Here is a 22,936-nt window from a genome sequence, read left to right on the forward strand (position 1 = left end):
AAAACAACTAACGAACTTAAGAAATGTTACAAAATATGATGATTAGTTTGTTAACCTTACAATTATAAAATTTGGTATGGATTGATAATAAATATTTATACCGATTAATTGTAATATTTATAGATTATCGTTGATCATATCAACCAGATTGATTTTCTCGCTTGAGCCGGGACGGTGAAAGCGAGAAACGCAATCGAGTTCAGATGACCAATGATAATCTGTTTATCTCTATTTTACCTATGACGACGTTGTCAATTTCATGGCAATTTCGTTAGCAACACCACGTGCCTGCTTAGTTTCTAGCGATAATTTTCCATCTCAAGCGAGTAGCATGATATGAAAAATTATCACAAAATAAGATCAAAGGAAAAATGCACAAAATAGCGATAAAATATATTCCTATTTAACTGTTTTAGTCTGAACTAAAAATGTATATAAGGAAATTAAAAAGATTCATGTGTGCAATATGAAAGTTAAACTAAAATGTAAAACAAATCTGAATTATCAATTTTAGTTTCACGATGATGAATTAACACCAGCTTTTTTGTAGAAGAAACAATTGCCGAATTAAAACTTGTATTTTTTTTCTTCAAACAATTGTAAATCCAAGATTTGATTCACAGTATTTTTTTCATTTTCAGCATATTTGTTGCAAAAGATATGTATGCCTTTTGTTCAACTGTAAAACAATGACGTGTTTAACGTGGGCTGTAGTAAAATCGATAGACTTTAGTTTGACTACATTTCATAAAGTTAAAAACGTGCGGTTATCACTATTGAGAAGACGCTTGTAATTTCAGTCTAACTCAGTTGTCATGTGGTCGATTTGGATAGTTGCGCTTAGTTTGATTCATTATGGATATGTAAGTCTTAACTTATATTTATATATATAGACGTGAAGATCTAATAACAATATCAGAACATTCAACGGTGTTAGACTATATATTATATCTCTTACTTGTCCATTTAAACATTGAGAATTTGGACTCGACAAATACATCGCGTAGTCTCAGTGTTCTTGAATTCAGATATCTTGACCAATCAGAACGACACAAACAGTTCATTTAAATTTAATACCTTATCTTAAATATGCCAATTCTGAAATTGAAGTTATTCAATGTCCTATCCCTTTCATCTTGATGGGATCAGTTGGTTTAAATACGTTACCTTGCGTACTTTCATTTCAGACATACTCAGTTAAAACAAGAAGTCCTCATAATAATTTCTAAGTTTAACCTGTCCTTCAAAATACAGGTATACGGAGTTAGTAGAATATCTCGCTCGGGTGAAATCCAGTTACCAGTATGCCATAACTGAAATCATTATGTAAAGTTGTTAATTGTTTACATTTGGACTGATATCTTAAAAGAAAATTCAATTTCTTCTTTGTCACAGATATCAGCATTATGTTTGTTTTAAAAAAAATTCTAATTAAGTTATATACTAGTAGTATCACCTTATTAAAATTAAACACTATGTGTAGTAGGAGATATTCTTAGAATTGAGCTGCACGATCTCCACCAAATACTAGGAATGAATACGGTTCAAACCACTATTATGTCCTATCTGTACTGCACTGATAGACATTTTCTCCATAATCTTATACCGAATTCGAAACTGTGACCGATTCCTCCGATTTCTTGATTAATCATAAATAGGAACATTTAGGCACCAACATTTAAAATCGAGCGGAGTATGAATCAAACCCGGTAGAAGTTTATGACTAAAAAGAAATTATATTCCATTTGATAACAGTCTGAATAAATGATGGAATTGGAAACTTAATTTCTTTTTTATATCTTAAGGTGGCTTGCGGGTCTAAATGAAACTTATCTTTATCTTATCCTTAATAGAAAAATGAAATAAAAAATGGGGTCACCGTTTATTTACGCTCACATTCTGTATTCGAAAGAAGCATACCTTTTCGTTAATGTCCTTTTTTTCTGTTGAACTAATAGGAGAAATAGCGGTAATATCGAAAAAAAAACAACTAAATTACAGAAATCGTTTAAATTTTACAATTATTTAGTTTATGTACAGCTTATTAGAAAACAACAATAAAAATATAGGTCACCGATGAGTTAAAAAAGATAGTTCAATTTTAATGCCAAAAAATAGCATTTTTGCACCAAAGGGATATAATTTAGAGATTTTTCAATGATATCGACATTTTAAAAGTAACCTGGGATCAACACAAAATTATTTTTTTTAATGATTTTTGTGCAATATGATAAAGTAAAAACTACTTAAGGTATTTGATAAAATTTGTAATGAAAAATAAAGGTTAATTTTTTTAGAAAATCTTATACCCGCGAGCCTCCTTAATTGATCAGAGTAATAATAGACAAATATGAATAGAAATAAGCAAACTCACGAACATAAATAATTCGTGTTTTTTATATGAGCGATTTTGTTTTAGAAAAAAACAGTTTCTTTACAGGCATTCGTATTTGTTCATAATTTAAATACAGACTTCAGGATCTTTACTATCAAAAGAAACTGATAGCTATTTGATATATGAATAAATGTCTGAAGGAATTGAAAACTTAGTTTTTATTATTAATTTCTTAATTGATTAATGAGGAACTATAAACATATATGAAAAGTACGAAATAAAACGTACGGAGGTAATTTGTATATTGAACGTTTCTCGATTTTTATATAAATTAGACTGTTATCTTTCCCTTTTGAATGGTTGAACACTAGTCATTTGGGGGGGGGGGGGGGAGGTCTTTATAACTTGCGGTGAAGCAAAGGCTCTGTGTAGAAGACAGTACTATGACCAATAATGGATTACTTAAAAAATTGTGACTTGGATGGGATTTGTCTCATTGGCACTTATACCGCATCTTCTTATATCTATTTATATTATATCTCGTCTCAGTCTTTTTTTAATGTAGACCACACTTGATGAGTATTTTATTTGACGAAAATATTTCACTTCCCATACTATAAACAAATATGTATTTATTTCGCAAAAATCCTTCCGTACTCCCCCTTTGTTCGTTTTATTGTATCATAGGTTAAATTTTTTCGTTCAGTTTACACTTAAACTTCTTAAGCTCTAATTCCACATATTGACAATTTTATATTTAGGGAGTCTTGGATTCTTTTGACAGCTTCAGACATACTAATTTTTAACTTATTTCAGTTGTTTTTTTACAGTGTTATTTCATCCCCCTACTAGCTATATGAGGCATAAAACAGAAATAAATTTGGAAGGGGTATGAAAAAAATGCTACCTATACACTGGCCCAAGTTGGAACAATATTTAAAGACAATGGAATTCACAGGACGACGAAGGCTTTCGGATCATAAGAACAAATAAAAATATTGGTCTATGAATTAGTAATGCCTTTATTGTTATTAGACATGAGACAATATCCGATCCGTTTTTATGAGAAGATATATTAAGAAACGTTTTTTGAAAACGAGCTACCATCAATCACCCCTAGTAATACTATTTACAAGCGAAAAATGTTCATAATTTTTCTTTTTCTTTATATATTGTTATTCATAATATTTCATGGTGCTTTGTGTTCTATTGTATGAAGTTAACTTTTTCTTCCTTTTTTCTGCTTTCATTGATTGAATTATAAATCAGGTGTTTACTTTTAATGTAGATTCTTTTATGTCCTCTATGTCTTCACAAATAATTTAAGTAAAATAACGTGCTGAATATACAATATTACATTATTTTGTTGATTTAATTCGTAAATTTAATATGTACAAACATGGTACATAATATAGACTTTGCTTCCTGGTTGTGTAATCGTGTCATCTGTTTAACTTAAATCGATATACAGTTATGTCAACATTGTTTAATATTATATATACATGTACATAAGTATAATTTTCTGAAGATAAATGTCTTTCTTTGTTAGAAAAGCGGCATAATAGAAAAACCTCGACAATTGACTCGTGGTAGTATTTCAACTGATTGTTTAAATAAACTCATCATAGATACAGGACTAAATTTTGTACATACGCCAGACGCGCGTTTCGTCTACAAAAGACTCATCAGTGACGCTCGAATCCAAAAAAGTTAAAAAGGCGAAATAAAGTACTAAGTTGAAGAGCATTGAGGACCAAAATTCCTAAAAGTTTTGCCAAATACAGCTAAGGTAATATATGCCTGAGGTATAAAAGCCTTAGTATTTCAAAAATTAAAAATTTTGTAAACAGGTTATTTGTAAATATAACAATATCAATGATAATTCATGTCAGCACAAACAAAGTGCTGACTACTGGGCTGGTGATACCCTCGGTCAGCCAGCTTATAAGATCTTGACTAACAAAATATATCCACATGTAGGACCTGCTACCAAAAATGATTGATTGATTGATTGTTGGTTGCTTAGCGTCCAGTGGCAAATACTTCATGCATATTCAGGACGAGAACAAGTTAACAATAAATACAATAGGTAAGTCTTGTCATAATAGAGGCCGTTCGGGATGAGAGTTGGGGGAAATTTGGACTGCCACTGGAAAATGAGGGTATATTGGATAGGGACAGAAAATTTGCCTTGCAACAGATCACCTACGGACCCTGCAAAATTGATTGTGTTATGTTGTCATGTCATTTTAAAAATAATACTGTTATTTTGATTTGTTATGGGTTTTGGATATATCTTCCTTCTGTCGTCAGAAATTATTAGTGAGCATATCTCTCTATATATATCTTTTGTTGTTAAAATTACTCGATCCCATTACCATGTTAACTTTAATATTCGTAAGTTGTTTCTTTGAAACGAATTTATGTTTCAAAGGCGTATTGATTTAAGTTTGCTATTCAATATGTATCTAATTTGGCCAATTTACAATATAAAAAGAATTTTCATATTCAAATGACTAGTTCAAAGTAGTTACAATTATTTAAGAAATAATTTGACAATGGCATGCTCTATATATGATTATAAGAAACTGTAGTATGACTGCCAAAAGGCAACTCTCCACCTGAATCCAAATGAATTAAAAAGTAACAAATTTATGGCCTTCGACACTGAGCAAAACCCATACGGAATAGTAATAGACAATAACAAATGTTATACATCTCAAACGGGAAACTGACGACCGGTTTTTATGTGCAAAATAATAATAACCTATGCTCAGCATCTGAGATCCACCCCAGTTTTTGGTGGGGTTCATGTTGCTTCGTCTTAAGTTTTCTATGTTGTGGCATGTGTCTATTATTTGTCTGTTTGTTTTTCATTTTTAGCCATGGTGTTGTAAGTTTATTTTTCGATCTATGAGTTTGACTATCCCTCTGGTACCTTTTCCCTCCCTTTTTTTAACATGGGCAGGCAATATAATTGTCAATATCTATAAACCAAGCGTTACCAAAAATTAAAATGCAAAAAACGCATGACATAAAGAATTAATATGATTCTTATTGGGATATCTGAACTTTTATTTACCGCGAAGCGAACCTATGAAATATGTTCACAACGCAAAAAAGATGACTTGATGAAGTAAAATGATTCTAGAAATCACATTCTTGGTCTTTAAAAGTATGCAAATACATCAGAACTAATATTAAGTGCCCTTAAAGCAAAAGAATGGATTCATGTTAGAATAATATATTTATACAGACTTCTAATGATACTTACAAATTTACTTCAGACTCAGACTATTAAACGTGGTGTCTGTCCGCCTTTATTGGACCAACCAATTGGTTTTTGTTTATCAGCTTTATTCACTCAATCTTGCTATGGAGACGATGCCAATTGTCCAGGTTTGTATTATATCATGCCATGCACAGAAAGAAAACTAAGAAGCCCATTTCAGAATTAAAAGAAAATAATGGATTTTTTTTTCTTCAAATAAATGTATTGCTAATCAATATAATAACTAAGTACAAATATAAAAAAAATACCAAATAATCAGAAAAAGCACTAACAATCCCACATAAGCATAAACACGTAAATTTCATTTGTTTCAAAGTAGTTGATAAATTTGAGGGACACGCTTCCAAGTTTTCAATAGAAATCATAAATGAATAGAGATAAAAGAACAGTTTACAAAACACAACGCAGGAAAAAAAAAGAAACAAAAGATTTAAAATAAAAACGAAGCACTCTTGACTAATAGCTTACATTTACACAGAATTGGCTTGTTCCAGTGGCGCATAAAACCAATAGAACACTGAAGAGAGATTTGAGGAATTTATTCTTAGAGGAACATTTCACACCACAATTTTTAACCAAATTCTCTTAACCCGCTCTCCTTTAGAAATTATTGATAGCAGTGTATGTTAATTTGGTTTTTATCTTAATTGCGTGAATCCCACAGGGAATATGTCTTCAATTGGAGGTATTATGTACGCTAAAAGCTAATCCAAATAATTCAGAAACTATTTGTTTCTGCTCTATAAACAATATTTAGGAGTAGGATAGATATATAACGTTGAGGAATTAAATTGTTTGGGTTAGGTCAAAGAAACTGATCTAAGATGTCAGACCACCATTTCAATCATTCAAATTTAGAACATAAATGTAGCCCTACTCCACAATAAAAGTATCTCTAGTGATGTCCCTTACAAACAGATTTGCAGAAATGAATGTTTTGGTGAAAGAGGAATATATTTTGACAATTTGTAGCCAAAACTATTCTTTGTTTTAAGATTTGAATACACAATCCAAATTAACTACGTTGAAATTAAAAATCTAAATGTCAATCCATATCTGGAAATTCATAACAATGACTTAGCAAAAAGTAAAAACACAAAAATACTGAACTCCGAGGAAAATTCAAAAAGGAAAATATATATAAACAAGTGTAATAAAAACAAATTGTTCAATAAATTGACCGTTGTAAATTGCAGCGTTCCTAGGCCCACGATCTCATTTCCATTTATTAAAGAAAACAACTTTCGCGCTTCATATACAAAGATTATTTTTGGTTATACAATGCTTTCCATCTATGGACTTAAAAAATATTGAATAAGGAGGAGTTAACTATATATATTATGTGTTTTCCTTTCAATATCATTTCAGTATAATGAGACTGAATATGACTGATATGTAAATTGAAAAATTTCTTTTATTATTTGTAGGGGATGAAAAATGCTGCCCAACGGAATGTAGATCGAAAACTTGTAAAAAACCTCTATTGGTAATACCTTTCTACTTAAATTATTTAACATGTTTTTAATTTCCTTATTTTCACAATACGCTAGGCAGAATGAATAGTGGGGAACGCTTAACATATCGACTCACCCGGTTTTGCTCTTTTTGCAGTTCATGCAATACCCTCATTTTTGTTAGGTGTTTATTTGTCTTTTCTTTATCAGTTTACGAAATGTGAACATCGGTAAACTATTGTCACATGAATATAACTGAATTTGAAAATGACAACTCCTGTATTTGTTGTTCGAAGATATAAAATATAAAATAATGTGGTATCTGCATGTTACTCTTTCACAAAATGCATTGTGTTTAAAAACTGGCATTCAGCAAAAATGCTACGAAAGACAGGCGAAAGATACCAGAGGGACATTAAAACTCATTGAACATGTGTGGTATAAATTTATGTACTTATTTGGAGTAAATTTTTGATGATCAGAAGTAATGTACTTTTCTTATTTATATTTTTTTTTTCAAATACATTCATAAATAAATTTGATTAGCAAGCGAGAACGATAAGAACACAAAAAAAATGCTACTCTTTCGAATATAATTATAAAATGAGGGTATTTTTTCCGAAGTTTAGATTTTTTATTCCAACAAAAAAATCATCTTATTTTTCGATTCCTAAAGACAAATCTAGATATACCTGGATGTCCAGTTGACAACCGTATTTGCAAGCGATATCAACAGCTCTGTAACTCTGAAAAAGACTGTAAGGATGGTAAATATATATTTCTTTTTATTCTTTCTGACAAAATACACAAAAGAGTATAATCATTTATATGCTACTGCAAGTTTCTACAGTCCTAAATTAGTAGTGATAATTATCTTAACAGCCATGATATAGTCAGGAAGAGTTAATGATTGCCATTTTGTTCTGCTACTTATGTCAGCTAATATCTATAGTACTAAAGGAATAGACCGATTTCATTGAGCCACAACTCCTCTGAAACCATACAAAGTCGGAAACATTTGTAATGACGTATACATGTAGTGTTTTGTACTTCATAAATTTGTCATTGAAACAATATTTAATGAGCTTGTCATTGAGTAAACATGCATTTTGTATTTTAGAATACGAAGCGCAATAAAAACCGTTCATTTTATAGTGATTATATTGTTTCGATGGCACATGTTGCATATCTATCTGATCAAGTATGGAAAGTTTTTTATTTGAATCATAAACTTGCACACTGTGTAATACGTGTAAACTAATTTCGTCTACAGGCTTCATATGCTGTTTTAATCCTTCCTGTGGAACCTCTTGCAAAAAGGAAGTAAAAAAGGTTAGTTTGGCAAATATTGTTCTTTGATTAACATAGCTGTTTGTCTAACCTTTTATTGAGGTTAATTTATTTATAATTTTGTTAAATACCATACTTATTTGGCAAAACCTTTAACCACCCAATGAACATTCAATAATTCAAAATCAAAAATTGGGAAAACACAACTTTGAATTTTATGATTTTATTTCTTTTTAACTGTATTCTGTAAGATATGTATGTAAAAGAAGTTCAGTTCTAAATAAAATAAGTATGTGTTCTTGGCGAAATAAAGGGTATAGTATATAATTTTTGTAGCAATTTTAACAACAAGAAACAAATATTCATTGACACATCAATAAATACATTTGTTTTATTATAAGGCTTACTATGCTTACCATTATAAGGGTACATATCAATAACTTAAGATTACCCGACTGCTTTTTATCATTTGTCTATATATACTGGTAGCCCTACAAAAAAGTATACCATAAATTATTATTTTTTTTTAAATCAAATTGAAATTATATATAATGTAGGACAGTAGCATAGCTGTGTTTGTTTTCCTCTTCATTTTTTTAATCTGTTCATTCTTTTTATAACACAAAAATTACACACCCCAATATGAATGAAATGTACATCACACAAGGCTTCAGTATTTGCATTCTATACAAACATGGTTATAGTTATGATAACCATGCTATATAATTTGCATAAAATTTTATATTTTTAACAGATCGGGTCTTTATCAGGTAAGGTTAACAGTTATCAACAGATTTATGGAGAGAAAAATACTACACAGGCATTTTTAAATTTTGAAACGTATATTTCATAAAAAAGGGATATGAATCTAATACAAACGGTTGTTTCAAATTAGATAATGGAAAGGTAACAGCGGAGCCAAAATAGCAACTTCCCTTGCATTGAAACGTAAATTTGATAAGAGCATAACGTGAACTTTTGTATCAATGGAACTGCGAAAACTGCGGAAAGTAATTACAAGTCAATACAACAGCAGCACAACAACACAGAAAGACAACAGAGGTCTTTATTCGGTTTTCAACATCAGGGAACTATCAAGTAGTTCAAGCTCTAAATTGCAAAATCAGAAAAAATTTCAACAAATGGAAATAATCAAAGATGTATAATTGACAACAACATGAAATTATCTGCTGTTATAAGTTATATAATCATAGCCTAAAAAAAATTGTAAACTAATGAAGTAAATATTAATGAGCTTATTTGAAGTTGCGCGTTAACTGGTAAACTAGTTTTACTTCACGGATTTGTAAACATACCCCATATGAATATTGTAAGTTTCTTATCAACGAAAAAAATATAATTTTGTTTTCTTATCACCCACAAAGATTTTTTTGTATCACGTAATGGGTTTTATTTAGTAGTAGTTAATTTGAAAGCATCACTCATGATACATTAATTTTTTGCCTTATATTAAGCGTGTACTACGGGATCTCCATTGTTGGGAATAAATTGCGGTAGATCACTCGACAGACAAGATTGTCCGGAAGGATATTGGTGTAAAATTGATCCATTAGATCGTTTTGCTATTTGCTGTCCAGGTATGCTTTTTATGGTTTAACTAGTCATCGACATTCAAGTGCCGTTCCAAATTGAACATTTGTTATTTATATCATAAAATGTTTAAAATCTCAGTTTAACGGCATTATAGTGCAATTGACTGGCAAATCATCAATAAATGCATACACACGGTATTACATATGCATTTGTCAAATTGAAATCCTTTCTGTCAGAAACGCATAAACTAAATAATTGACTCGTTAGTAGAAAATATTAATTACTGTTGATTTGCAACTGTTAAATTTCAAGCGGCAAATATGACATTATAGTGTAAGATTTGTACAGGTATATTTTTTGATATTGTTATAGTACACGTCATCTTACTGGTATCGAAACTATTAAACTTAAGTCTGAAACAGTCCTATATTTGATAAATAAATTGATTGATTGACGACTAGTCAATATCAAACATTAAATAATACAAGCATAATCAAAATATGAGAAGAATAAATATTTGTAAACACTAACACGCGGAAATGATTTTTCACTTCGTACGGTATAATGCAAAACGAAATCCAACTCTACTCGATCAAACTATTTTCAGTCTTATCTGTCTTACTAGTACTCCTGAGTATAACGGGCTTAGTAGGTATGTACCCAATATAAACTTCAATTTGTTTTAAATCCTTGAATTTTCCCGGAAGGTAAATACATGTTTTTTAAAAGATATTTTTATTTTCAGAATGAAAAGATGTTTTCCATACTGCCTATTTGACCTGTGCTAGCTCATTTCAAAATACCAGTACATTTTTTCCATGAACAGTGCTTCCCGATTTTGGACGGACATTTTTGATTATTTTATTTCCATGCGATAAAATGTTACCGTTTCTTTCTGGGAAATTATATTTTTAAAAGCTAATAAAGTCAATACCTCATCTGAGTTGTTTTAATCGAACTTATATAATGTTAACAAAGTGTTATTTGAAAATAAATGACTTATTAAATGTATGTATGGCATTTTTCTACTCTTGGTATTATTCAAGAGAAACAGTTACATGACATAAAACATGTTGAAAAACAGGTACAAAGTATTTCAACTACCGAAATAAGCATTTTTGGGTTTTGAAATATGTGATTGGTTAATTTCAAGATTAAATGAATTAACCTGAATTTTAAAATACTGCTATAAATTGAAGGTCAACAAATGCAATGGATCAGATGTGTTTTTCATTATAAACATTGGAATAAGTGATGAACCTCTCAACCAAGACAAACAAAACAAGAATGTGTCCCAAGTACACGGATGCCCCACTCGCACTATCATTTTCTATGTTCAGTGGACCGTGAAATTGGGGTAAAGATCATATCATAGGGAACATGTGTACTAAGTTTCAAGTGGATTAGACTTCAACTTCATCAAAAACAACCTCGACCAAAAACTTTAACCTGAAGCGGGACGAACGAACGGACGGACGGATTGACAAATTAAACGAACGGACGGACGAACAAACGGAACCACAGACCAGAAAACATAATGCCCCTCTATAATCGTATGTGGGGCATAACATACAGTGTTCGTTAACAATTACCTACGCAAGAATGTGGAAATTTTTTTCAGACCCCGTTTTATTGGCACATGATAAAATCTTTTAACTTGTTGGTGTTAACTTTGCTCTGGAAATTGTACATGTTCTCTAACTTTCTTTATAAATGAGAATTATGATGAATCTTAACCACACGCACTGGATACACGAGGCTGAATTAATGCATTAATTAAGAAAGCACGCATATTATTTAATGCCTCGGTCCACATTTATACCTCTCGGCTACTGTATTTTAACATAACAAACGTTATCGATGCAGATTACTGCTAATTATATTAAGAGGAACATGTGGTTTGTTTTAATAGTGATTAAAATGATCACACAATGTTGACTGCTGTACCCCTATTTTTGATATTTTTACCTATTGTCTCTGTTATTTTTGGCCACGCATAGTTGTCAATAAAGGAGAGAAATTGATGCGACTGCCATACAAGTGAGAGGTTAAGCTATCTATAAAACCAGAACCCACCATTTTCTACATATTAAAATGCCTGTACCTAGTCAGGAATATGACAGTTGTTATCTATTCGTTTTAGATTTTTGGATCCTCAATGCTCTTCAACTTTGTACTTATTTGGCTTTATAGCTATTTTGATATGAGCGTCACTGATGAGTCTTATGTAGACGAAACGCGCGTCTGGCGTACTGAATTATAATCCTAGTACTTTTGAAAACCAATTAGCTTTTGAACTTGCCATTTGATTGGAGACTTTCCCTAGCTTTTTACTTTTACTCGGAGTTCAGTATTTTTGTGATTTTACTTTTTGATTGTAAATGAGACACAAATATCTATCAAGGATCAAATGACGTAGAATTAAGCAATAAAAGGTCCACGTTAAACTTTCACAAATAAAGAACAACCTAACATAACAAATTATAAAAAGGTCCCGAAATGACAAACTTAAAACAATTCAAAAGAGAAAACTTACGTTCTAGTTTTATTTATAAAACAATAAACGAAAAACAAATATGACATACAGCATCAAAACAAGTAATAGGGGTAAAAATAGGTAGAAAATGTTAGATATTTTAAGTGCATTTTTTTTTGCAATAACGAGTAAACATTTGTCACCCAAACGTTTTGCTATATAGTTTCTGAATCTTTCATTTGCGTATTTAATGAAATAGAAAGTTTGGACTTCAAAAGATTATATAATTATTGACTTTATTCGGAAAATTCCCCTTTCAAAATAAAATCTTTTCTTAAAACACAGAAAATGGGATTTATCTTTGAGTTCAGTATTGTTTTTATACTTTTTTTTATTCTATCCCTGTTCTGTAGTTCCAAAGTGTCACTTGTATTTGTTGTAAAAAAGAATTATAATCACAATGAACGATAAAGCTTACAGCTTCGATATTCTCATGCGCTTGGAAGTCAAAAGCCGGTAGCTCTTCTTTTTAACTGAGATGATTACTAATATTCGTTGCAACATCAAAAATGAGAATAATTCTTTCGAAAAATTAGATTGCAAAAATTGAAAAGCACAAAAAAACTGATTAACATAAAAAGGTTATGATCTCATTTTGTAATTTTAAGAAACTTATGTTACGAATAGTTATGAAACGTGTGTTTAACACTTACAATTTGATATAGGTTTAATAATACGAATAACACCGATTTGATTTAAGCTGAATAGTTCAATTTTATTATATTTTTGTCTAGTCAAATAGAACATGTGTAAATCATTCCATGAAAACATACTTATATGCAGTATGTTATTTAAGCTTATATGCAAAATAAATCGGAAAGACCACAAAGATTTAATATGACAAGCTTGTTTACAATCATATTTTCAATACAATGAATCAACAGCCGTTTTTGTTTGTAAAGTATTTTTAATACTGATTTAAAACTTTTTGTCATTGCTATATTAAAAAAACCCACGAGAGTTCAAACTATTGAATCCATGCTTTTGTTGCATTTTATCCATGTTTATTGCGAAAGAAACATATGCGTTATAATATTCAACTGAAGAATAATGAATTGTTTTACGTGGGCAGTTATAAAAAAATCTATAGACTTTACTGTGACTATATTTTGAAAAAGTTCAATCACTGCTGTTATCGCTATTGAGGAGACTCTAGTAATGTCTGACTAGTTGGTTTTGCAATTTGATCGATTTGGATAGTACTGCTCAGTATATTTCATGCTTATGTAAGTCTTAGTTTATATTAATAAATGCAAAAAATTTTTTTAGCAACAACAGCAAAAATAAGAGGAAGATTAAAAAAGGAAATGTCCATAAAATCTGACAAAATCAAAGATATATTGAAAATATTCAACACTGTTATTGCCTTTTCCATACTGTCACTTCAACATGAGGAGCCAGATATTTTCCTAAGTTGAAACTTAAATTTCAATTGTGAGGCAATGCACATGCATCCCATGTTTGATTGTAATTAATGATGATAGTACCTCATTCAATAAGAACACATTTTTTGTTTGCAAAGCGAAAGAAGGGCGTCAATAGTAACCAGTTACAAAGGTACCAGGATTATAATTTAATACGCCAGACGCGCGTTTTGTCTACTTAAGACTCATCAGAGACGCTTATATCAAAATATTTAAAAAGCCAAACAAGTAAAAAGTTGAAGAGCATTGAGGATCCAAAATTCCAAAAGTTGTGCCAAATACGGCTAAGGTTATCTATGCCTGGGATAAGAAAATCCTAAGTTTTTCGAAAAATTCAAAGTTTAGTAAACAGGAAATTTATAAAATGACCACATTATTGATATTCATGTCAACACCGAAGTGTTGACTACTGGGCTGGTGATACCCTCGGGGAAGAAACGTCCACCAGCAGTGGCATCGACCCAGTGGTGTAAATAAATATCAAAGGTACCAAGATTATAATTTAGCACGACAGACGCGCGTTTCGTCTACTAAAGACTCATCAGTGACGCTCATATCAAAATATTTAAAAAGCCAAACAAGTAAAAAGTTGAAGAGCACTGAGGATCCAAAATTCCAAAAGTTGTGCCAAAAAACGGTTAAGGTAATCTATGCCTGGGATAAGAAAATGCTTAGTTTTTCGAAAAATTCAAAGTTTTGTAAACCGGTAATTTATAAAACTACCACATTATTGATATTCATTTCAACACCGAAGTGTTGACTACTGGGCTGGTGATATCCTCGGGGACGAAAATTCCACCAGCAGTGGCATCGACCCAGTGGTGTAAATAGTCATCAAAGGATCCAGGATTATAATTTAGTACACCAGACGCGCGTTTCGTCTGCTTAAGACTCATCAGTGACGCTCATATGAAAATATTTAAAAAGCCAAACAAGTAAAAATTTAAAGAGCATTGAGAATCCGAAATTCCAAAAGTAGTGCCAAATACGGCTAAGGTAATCTATGACTGGGATAAGATATCTTATTTTTTGCGAAAAATTCATTTTTTTTTTATATCTTTCAATTTATTTTAGTCTCATTCAGTACCTGGCGTTTGTCAGCCTATACAGAATCCTATCACTGATTGTAAATTAGCTAAATTTAGTTCCAATTGTTTTGGCTCCGGTTGTGAAGGTATGTATAACTTCATTCCAAATAAATAAAGAATGTAACAAGGCCCAGATAAGAATTTTAGAAAATAATGCAAAAATGATTTAAAATTAATGTAATATCGGATCGAAGTCATAATCAAAGTAAACAAATGAGGTACTAAAAAATTGCAATATCAGAAATTCTGATCCTTTGAATTGAGTTGGTAAATGGAAGATAAAAGATTCCGATGGCACAACTAAAAAAATATAACGACAAAAACGAACAATATTTCATAATACACAACATAGATAATTGTAGATTAAACAAAAAGAACTTCTCTGGACAATTTATGTTTAAGTTGTTATAAGACCTTTTCAACAACTCTCGATACCGACTATTGATACCTACAGATTACAGGAGAACTAGAGGGGTCGTATCAAAGATAAAAAAAATCACTTTGGTTCAGAATGTGTTGTAACATTTTTTTTAAATTATGTTGCACATTCTGTGTTTCAATTATACGGGGGAGAATAGGGAAAATGCACTCAAATTTTATTTGATAAAATGTAGTTTGGTGTCAATATTTTCAAAAAATAGTATCATTCAAAGGGATGGAAGTTCTTCTTTGAACCTAATTTTAGTGAAATATATGACATTGTCATCCATTTTTGCAATCATGATGTCATAGATACACAAAAGAAAAGTTATAGCTTTATATTTTAACTTTTAAAAATTAAATCTATAAAGATACCGATTACAAAAATATGTATATATATGACACAAATGATTAGTTTAACGTCATAGAAAGCAAGGAATAGAATCTGTTTAAAAATTGTGTTGCTCAGTCTTAATAGTGTACATAAACAAAGTGTAATGACTTATCGTGACTCGTATCCCTTTGCAGCTTTCGGATCGGGATACCCTTTGTGAATAACTAATTACCAATAAAGGATTTTTGTTTGTTTCTGGTATTAAGTTTATGAAATTCATTAAGTCATTTATAAATGTCTGATTTTAGTTAAATTTTTAGAAGACCACTTACTTATTCAACATTTTCGAGAAAAAAAATAAAGATAAAGCAGGATATATATCCATTTACATAAAAATAGTGTTCAGATATTTGATTTTCAACGTCAATTACAACTTTTCACTTGTGTTAAATAGAAGTTTCATTCTTATAATATTACACTTGATGCATTATTAGGATTATTCCTTAATCATTGTATTAGGTACAATCTTTCAACAATACTCTAGGTACATTTTTATAGTAATGAACTAGGTATCTTCTTATGACATTACTCAAAAGTCCATTTCTTATCATTTTACGAATACATTTTAAAAACATTACATAAGATACATTCTTATAGCATAGCACAATATATATCCATATAGCTTAGCATTTTCTACTTTGTTATAGCAGTACACTAGGTCTACTGTGATAGCATGACACTAGGAACATTCCTTTAACATTTTATTAGGCATAATCGTTCATAGTCATAGCATTATGTACATTATAATAATAAGGTATATGTGTAAAGCATTACACTAGATACATGAATAGCATAACACTTGGCGTATTATTATAGAATAGCAAACGGTACATTCTTATAGCCTTACACGAGGTTAATTCTTATAGCATCAGTTCTATCTTCCTGTAAAATCTTTTTGAATTAAGGGTAGATCTTAGGTTTGTCATAGCATAGCAATCAGGAACAGACATATGTGTGCAAAAGGGGGGGGTGCCAGAACCCCCTTTAGCTTATATCCAACATCTTTTGTTCAGTCTAGTTTTTTGGATTCTGCAGTGGCAGCTACAGAAGGGGGGCTGTTCCGGGGGTTGGAAGCTTCTTTCTTTTTGGGGGGTTAATGAGGACATATGGTGGAACCTCCCCCCAAACCCACCACCCTTTATCCTGGCTGGATCTGCCCCTGTTTCTGATAACGAGATAATTCATTATAGGACGAAATATAAATATAACATCTGAAGGTTGACCCTATGATAATATTGACCAGTCAATGGACAAATGTCAAGCAGCAACTTTTAAATTGAACTTTTATCATTCTATAGGGCTCTTATTAAATCTTATGAAGAAACATTAAAGATGCATATTACAATTTGTCTTCAATTTCAGTTCTCCAAAGTATCAATTTTGAATGATGTCCTCTCATAAAATGATTTTAATAGCAACTTTGTAACTATTGAAATTACAGGGCACCTTAATATTGTGAAAGCAAAATAGGTGAACCAGAGACAATAATAAATGAGGCCTTAGAATATTATTATAGGATATTTTGCTATAATTGCTAAATGTCCAGTGGCATATATTAGAGTTATATGTTAATCATACACTTCAAATATGATCGATAATTTATATCTTTATCATTTTTGTCTAAGCAGTGTATAGGTTAGAATTTTAACTAATTTTAGTCTGTTTGATATTCTGTTTGAAAGTGGACCCTTTTAATAATAAATCTGTCTTGAATAGAGTTGGTTAAAAAGTTTCTATTTTTTATTAAGTTCGTGACACACCTGGTTAAGTGGTCAAACTGATCTTTGGTTAATTGATTCCTTACAAAAGTAATTAGTCTTCTGAACATTAAAAGTGTTTACAGGTTTTTTTTCAATTAAATTAAATTAAAGGTCATAACCTTGGCATCAAGTTTATTAAAGAAAAGATAGTAGCAAGTCATGTAAACTCTTAAATGTGTTTAATTAATTCAAAATTGTGTAAATCACTAGTTAAATGATTCTGTTCTGAAAAAATCAAACATTTAAATTTTTGTATTATTAATTAAATTTAAGGTCGGCACTGTGAAAATACTGGCTAAAGCAAAAAAATCAACATGTCATGTTACCTCTTTGACTGATACATAACACATCTTTGCTGAGAGCCAATTAACTCAAGTCGGAATAATCAATGTTTTCCAAGGGGATCTATATGAATGATATTAAATCACAGAATCCAAATCTAATCCATCTTTTGAAAGAAAAGAAAAAACAATTTAAGTTTTTTTTTATTCATTTCCAAAAATAATTTTCCTTGGGGAACCTAAAATCCTAACCCTTCTTTAAAATATATAGCTGTACAATAAAATGCCCGATGATTGGAAAAATAAATACTTTTATTAACGCATTGAATGCATGTTCGTCATAACATAAGATGAAGACAGAAATAGGTAATCGCTTCAAGGGTAAATCTTGACAAATTGAACACTTACGTCTTTGTGTGTATTATTTTCTTACACTTTTGAAGGGAGTTACAAAATTCTTTTTTATATCTAAGACTGCAATGTTCATTGAATGTTGATTATTGGTCGAGTTGAGATCTTAGATCTTGCAACGACACACATTTTTTTTTCAGGCTTCGTTAAAAATGTAATACGTAAGGTGAATACACTTATTAGGTAATATAACAAATATACAAGCATAATTATTAAAGAGATGCTTATTCACTGGTGGTGAATAGATTTTAAAAAATGTTTTTTTTTTCAATATATACTGGTGTTGCAATTGTAAATCGTAAATCACAATTAAAAAAAGAAAATTTCCCTTTTCACATACAAACATGTTTGCAACGTTGTCTGCACCAAACAAAAAATCACTTTGAAAAATACCTAAAATATAACAGTATATTGATCTGTCTACATTGATAATAATACAAACAAGGTACATGGTACAGACATATATACATAATTACGTACTCTTAAAATTCGGTTTCAATCAATACACAATTTATGCAATTTATGTAACAGCGGTTTACCCTTGGTATTCATGTACTTGAACAGATAAGTTTCTTAAGCAATATTGGTATATGTGTACTAAAAATAACAAAGTTAATGTAACAGTTGAATCAAGATAGACCGTCAAAGTATTTGCGAAGCTTACTACTTGCAGTTTACTTGCCTTAAGCATCATGAAATGTGCAAAAAGTGGGGCATAAAACGCTTACCAATCCTTGACACTAGAATCACCAGTGCTTTTTGTTTTTGGTGTTATTTTTTTTTTTTGTATTTTGTATTGCTTTTTTAATCTTTATAGTCACATCAGTATTATGTGAACAGGTATTGTTCTGATATCTTGTTTATAATTGTCATGAATACTCCGTTTTTTCTATTCGGAATTAACTACTATTATTTTGTGTTTTCCTCCTTTTTGACAAACATTGATTAGAATCAGGATACATTGTTTTGGTCCTTTTTTTGTAATATAGATGCCAATCTACCATCCCTCTACTGTAGCCTCAACGTTACACTTTTTATGTATCAAAATTTGAATTCATGAAAGATATAGCTGACAGCTTCTTTATCCTAATAGGCTTGGAAAGTGATATACTTCCGACATAATAAAGTCAACTTCAAACTTGTATCTACCAACTAAACCTACATTATTCGAGATGGCTTGTAAAACTAAGATTTATTGGCAGTATTGACCACAGCTTTTTATTATTAAACACAAATTTAAATATGTACACATATAGATTCAACGATATATATTGTTCAACTAGATAGATTCATAGATAACTAGATTCATAGATGTATAGATCATTTTTTGGTTACCTCTGGCAACCTACAGATAACTAGATAGATATATATAGATAGATAGATGTATGATCCTGGGATACAGCGATCAACTAACTTAGCTGTTGGATCCTGGGATACAGCGATCCACAAAATGTACTTTTAATATCACTAAAATATAGACAACTGTAACTGTAGTTTATCACACGCAGCGAAGTTGCCAAATTGATTAGTACGGTATATGTCAAACTCAACCGTACCGGATCAACCGCCACTAAAGTGGGGATGAAGCTGCGATAGGACTGTGGCCAATACTGTTTTAGAATTACTTAAGATATACACATACTAGTACCAAATGTATCTGGATATGTATAAGAACCAGAACAAATAAACATTTCAAGCGCACCTTGCAAATTATTCAGAAATATATCATTACCGAGGTCTGTCAAATGAACACCATCTTCCTTTAAAAAAGTACTATTAGGAAGAATATCTGGATACTTTATATAATGTCCCCCATTCTTTAACACGAATGATGCAATGGCACTATTTATCCTAATTCTGCATGCCATCATGCTATCCTGACTTATTGAATGACGCCAATTTGTTCTCGGTAAAATTTGAGACCAGACAATCGAACTATTGGGTAGATAACTTTGTACCTTCTCCAAGGTGGTCTTGATTTCATTCCTTAAAAACCCTAGTTTTGTCTTCCCCAAATCATTTCCAGCAATATGAAGGACAAGATATTTCGGCACTTTTTCATATTTCATCAGTCTTTTTATTGTTGATTCCAAATCTTTTATACCCATGCCACCATACCCTTGCCACCAAATTTTAACTCCTATTCTATGGAGACCTAAATTAACACCACCTGTTCTACTTCTTGCATGTACAAATGCATTTCTTATCAAAGATGAGCCTACTATCCATACTGACACTTCTTGGCCTACAATTTAATACATGTATGTATTGACATGAAATATTCTAAATTGACCATCAAATTCAACGAAATTTATTCAAAATTGTGGTATTCGTATATAACTTTTGAAAGTATCAGAACTCCAACGACCCATTACTTTAATTTGCTCGTCAGAAAAACCAAGCATAGTTGCTGAAATAGCACTACCGATTCTAAATGAGTGCGTCCCATACACCAATATACCCCAGGGCTTGTTTTAGAATTCCTGAAAACTGATATCGAGTCATCGGAGAGCCATCAAAGTGGCAATATAATTGACCACTAATTCGAGGTCGAATCTTTAAATATTCTTGCAGTAATTTTACCGGACAAATTCCAACATTTGATTGTCGGGCCACAAAAATTGAAATCCCTCGACCTAGCTGGTCTGTTTTTGAAGACGCCAAGTATATTTTTATATTATGATTAGTAACCTCCACATTTTCAATTTTAATAAAATTGAGAATGGAAATGGGGAATGTGTCAAAGAGACAACAACCCGCCCAAATAAAAAACAACAGCAGAGGGTCACCAACAGGTCTTCAATGTAGCGAGAAATTCCCGCACCCGGAGGCGTCCTTCAGCTGGCCCCTAAACAAATATATATTAGTCCAGTGATAATGAACGCCATACTAATTTCCAAATTGTACACAAGAAACTAAAATTAAAATAATACAAGACTAACAAAGGCCAGAGGCACCTGACTTGGGACAGGCGCAAAAATGCGGCGGGGTTAAACATGTTTGTGAGATCTCAACCCTCCCCCTATACCTCTAACCAATGTAGTAAAGTAAACGCATAACAATACGCACATTAAAATTCAGTTCAAGAGAAATCCGAGTCTGATGTCAGAAGATGTAACCAAAGAAAATAAACAAAATGACAATAATACATAAATAACAACAGACTACTAGCAGTTAACTGACATGCCAGCTCCAGACTTCAACTAAACTGACTGAAAGATTATGATTTCATCATATGAACATCAGGCACAATCCTTCCCGATAGGGGTTTAGTATCATACCATCATAACATATATGAGAAGAACATAACCCGTGTCATGCCAACAACTGTTTTTAGAATAAATGTGTTTAGTTCCGATGCAAAGACCTTATCAATGACTCAATATTAACGCCAAAATATGCAATCTTTAATGACTTGACAACAGTATCGTAATTATATCCCTTCTTAATAAGTCTATTCAAAGGTTTTGTAAGTTTCTGAGGTGAATACTGACACCTTTGTGCTTTATAAAGAATATTACCATAAAAAATTGGATGTGAAATACCTGAACGTATTAAAAGTCTGCATGTTGAGCTGTATTTACGAATAATGTCTTTATACCGATGATAAAATTTAGTAAATGTTTTGACTAGTTTGTGATATCGAAAACCCTGGTGTAATATTTTTTCAGTAATACATAAATTTCTCTCGTTAAAATCTAAAACATTGTTACATACACGAGCGAATCGTACAAGTTGAGATATATAAACACCGTAAGATGGTGACAAGGGAACGTCACCATCTAAAAACGGATAATTAACGATAGGAAATGAAAAATCATCCCTTTTATCATAAATTTTAGTATTCAGCTTTCCATTAGTGATATAGATATCAAGATCGAGAAAAGGGCAGTGGTCATTGTTAGTATTAGCTTTATTTAAAGTAAGTTCAACAGGATAAATTTCATTAATATACATACTGAAGTCGTCATTATTGAGAGCCAAAATATCGTCATTATTGAGAGCCAAAATAGCATGATTAGACCCTTCCCTGCCAAAATACTTCTCTCTGTAATTATACACGTCTGTTCTCTTGCAGCTCAAAGTTAAAAAGAACGCTAACGTCAAATTGACGTCACCACTATACATCTTATCGACTACATATGAGTTTATAAAGGAAAGCACTGCAACGGCCGAGATTAAAACTTTCCACTAGAATAACCGAATTTATGTATATTACATAAATTCTATTAATTAGCTGATACGAAAAACAGTTGAAAAACAAAATGTATTACAAACTTTATTCCGTCATTAAAAAAAGGTATTTCGTGTTTGTATAATAAATACACTAGAAGGTTTATTTTTCAAATAAAAAAATGTTGAAGTTTTTTTTACAAAATTCAAGCATTCTAAAAAGACGAGACGTCAAAAACCAGTACCTAGTGAGCTGATAATCAATATTTATGTACCGCTAACGTTATGTAAGATGTGTTTTATTTTATATAATGATACGCGAGAAGGTTTACTTTTTGCATAGAAAATATTGCAGTTCTTTAAAACATTATAGCATTCTGAAAAGACGAAATGTCGCTTTCTTTTTAAGTGAGCTGATTATCAATAGTATTTGCTACATCAGCAATGTGATTATTACTCATAACCAAATAGTTTGCACAAATTCAAAAAAAGTACAAAGAAAGGAAAATTATTTAAAGAGGTTT

General features: G+C 31.1%; 2 protein-coding genes across 2 annotated transcripts; one reads left to right on the plus strand and one right to left on the minus strand.

Annotated features, from left to right (window-relative positions):
• The first annotated feature begins 708 nt into the window (after positions 1 to 708).
• Positions 709 to 10,863, plus strand: LOC139488766 (WAP four-disulfide core domain protein 5-like). The gene is made up of 8 exons (XM_071274652.1): positions 709 to 863; positions 5,623 to 5,734; positions 7,055 to 7,113; positions 7,758 to 7,848; positions 8,355 to 8,413; positions 9,126 to 9,141; positions 9,847 to 9,969; positions 10,671 to 10,863. Exons 1-8 carry the CDS (start codon positions 816 to 818, stop codon positions 10,673 to 10,675), a joined length of 513 nt encoding a protein of 170 aa, XP_071130753.1. The 5' UTR covers positions 709 to 815; the 3' UTR covers positions 10,676 to 10,863.
• Positions 10,864 to 19,801: 8,938 nt separating this feature from the next.
• Positions 19,802 to 22,367, minus strand: LOC139490102 (uncharacterized). Its single transcript, XM_071276953.1, has 2 exons — positions 22,199 to 22,367; positions 19,802 to 20,484 (listed from the first exon to the last, which is right to left on the minus strand). The coding sequence occupies exons 1-2, from the start codon at positions 22,365 to 22,367 to the stop codon at positions 19,865 to 19,867; spliced, it is 789 nt and encodes a 262-aa protein (XP_071133054.1). The 3' UTR covers positions 19,802 to 19,864.
• Positions 22,368 to 22,936: the final 569 nt, after the last annotated feature.

Source organism: Mytilus edulis, chromosome 9 (assembly GCF_963676685.1).
Source record: "Mytilus edulis chromosome 9, xbMytEdul2.2, whole genome shotgun sequence".
Taxonomy (NCBI): Eukaryota; Metazoa; Mollusca; class Bivalvia; order Mytilida; family Mytilidae; genus Mytilus; species Mytilus edulis.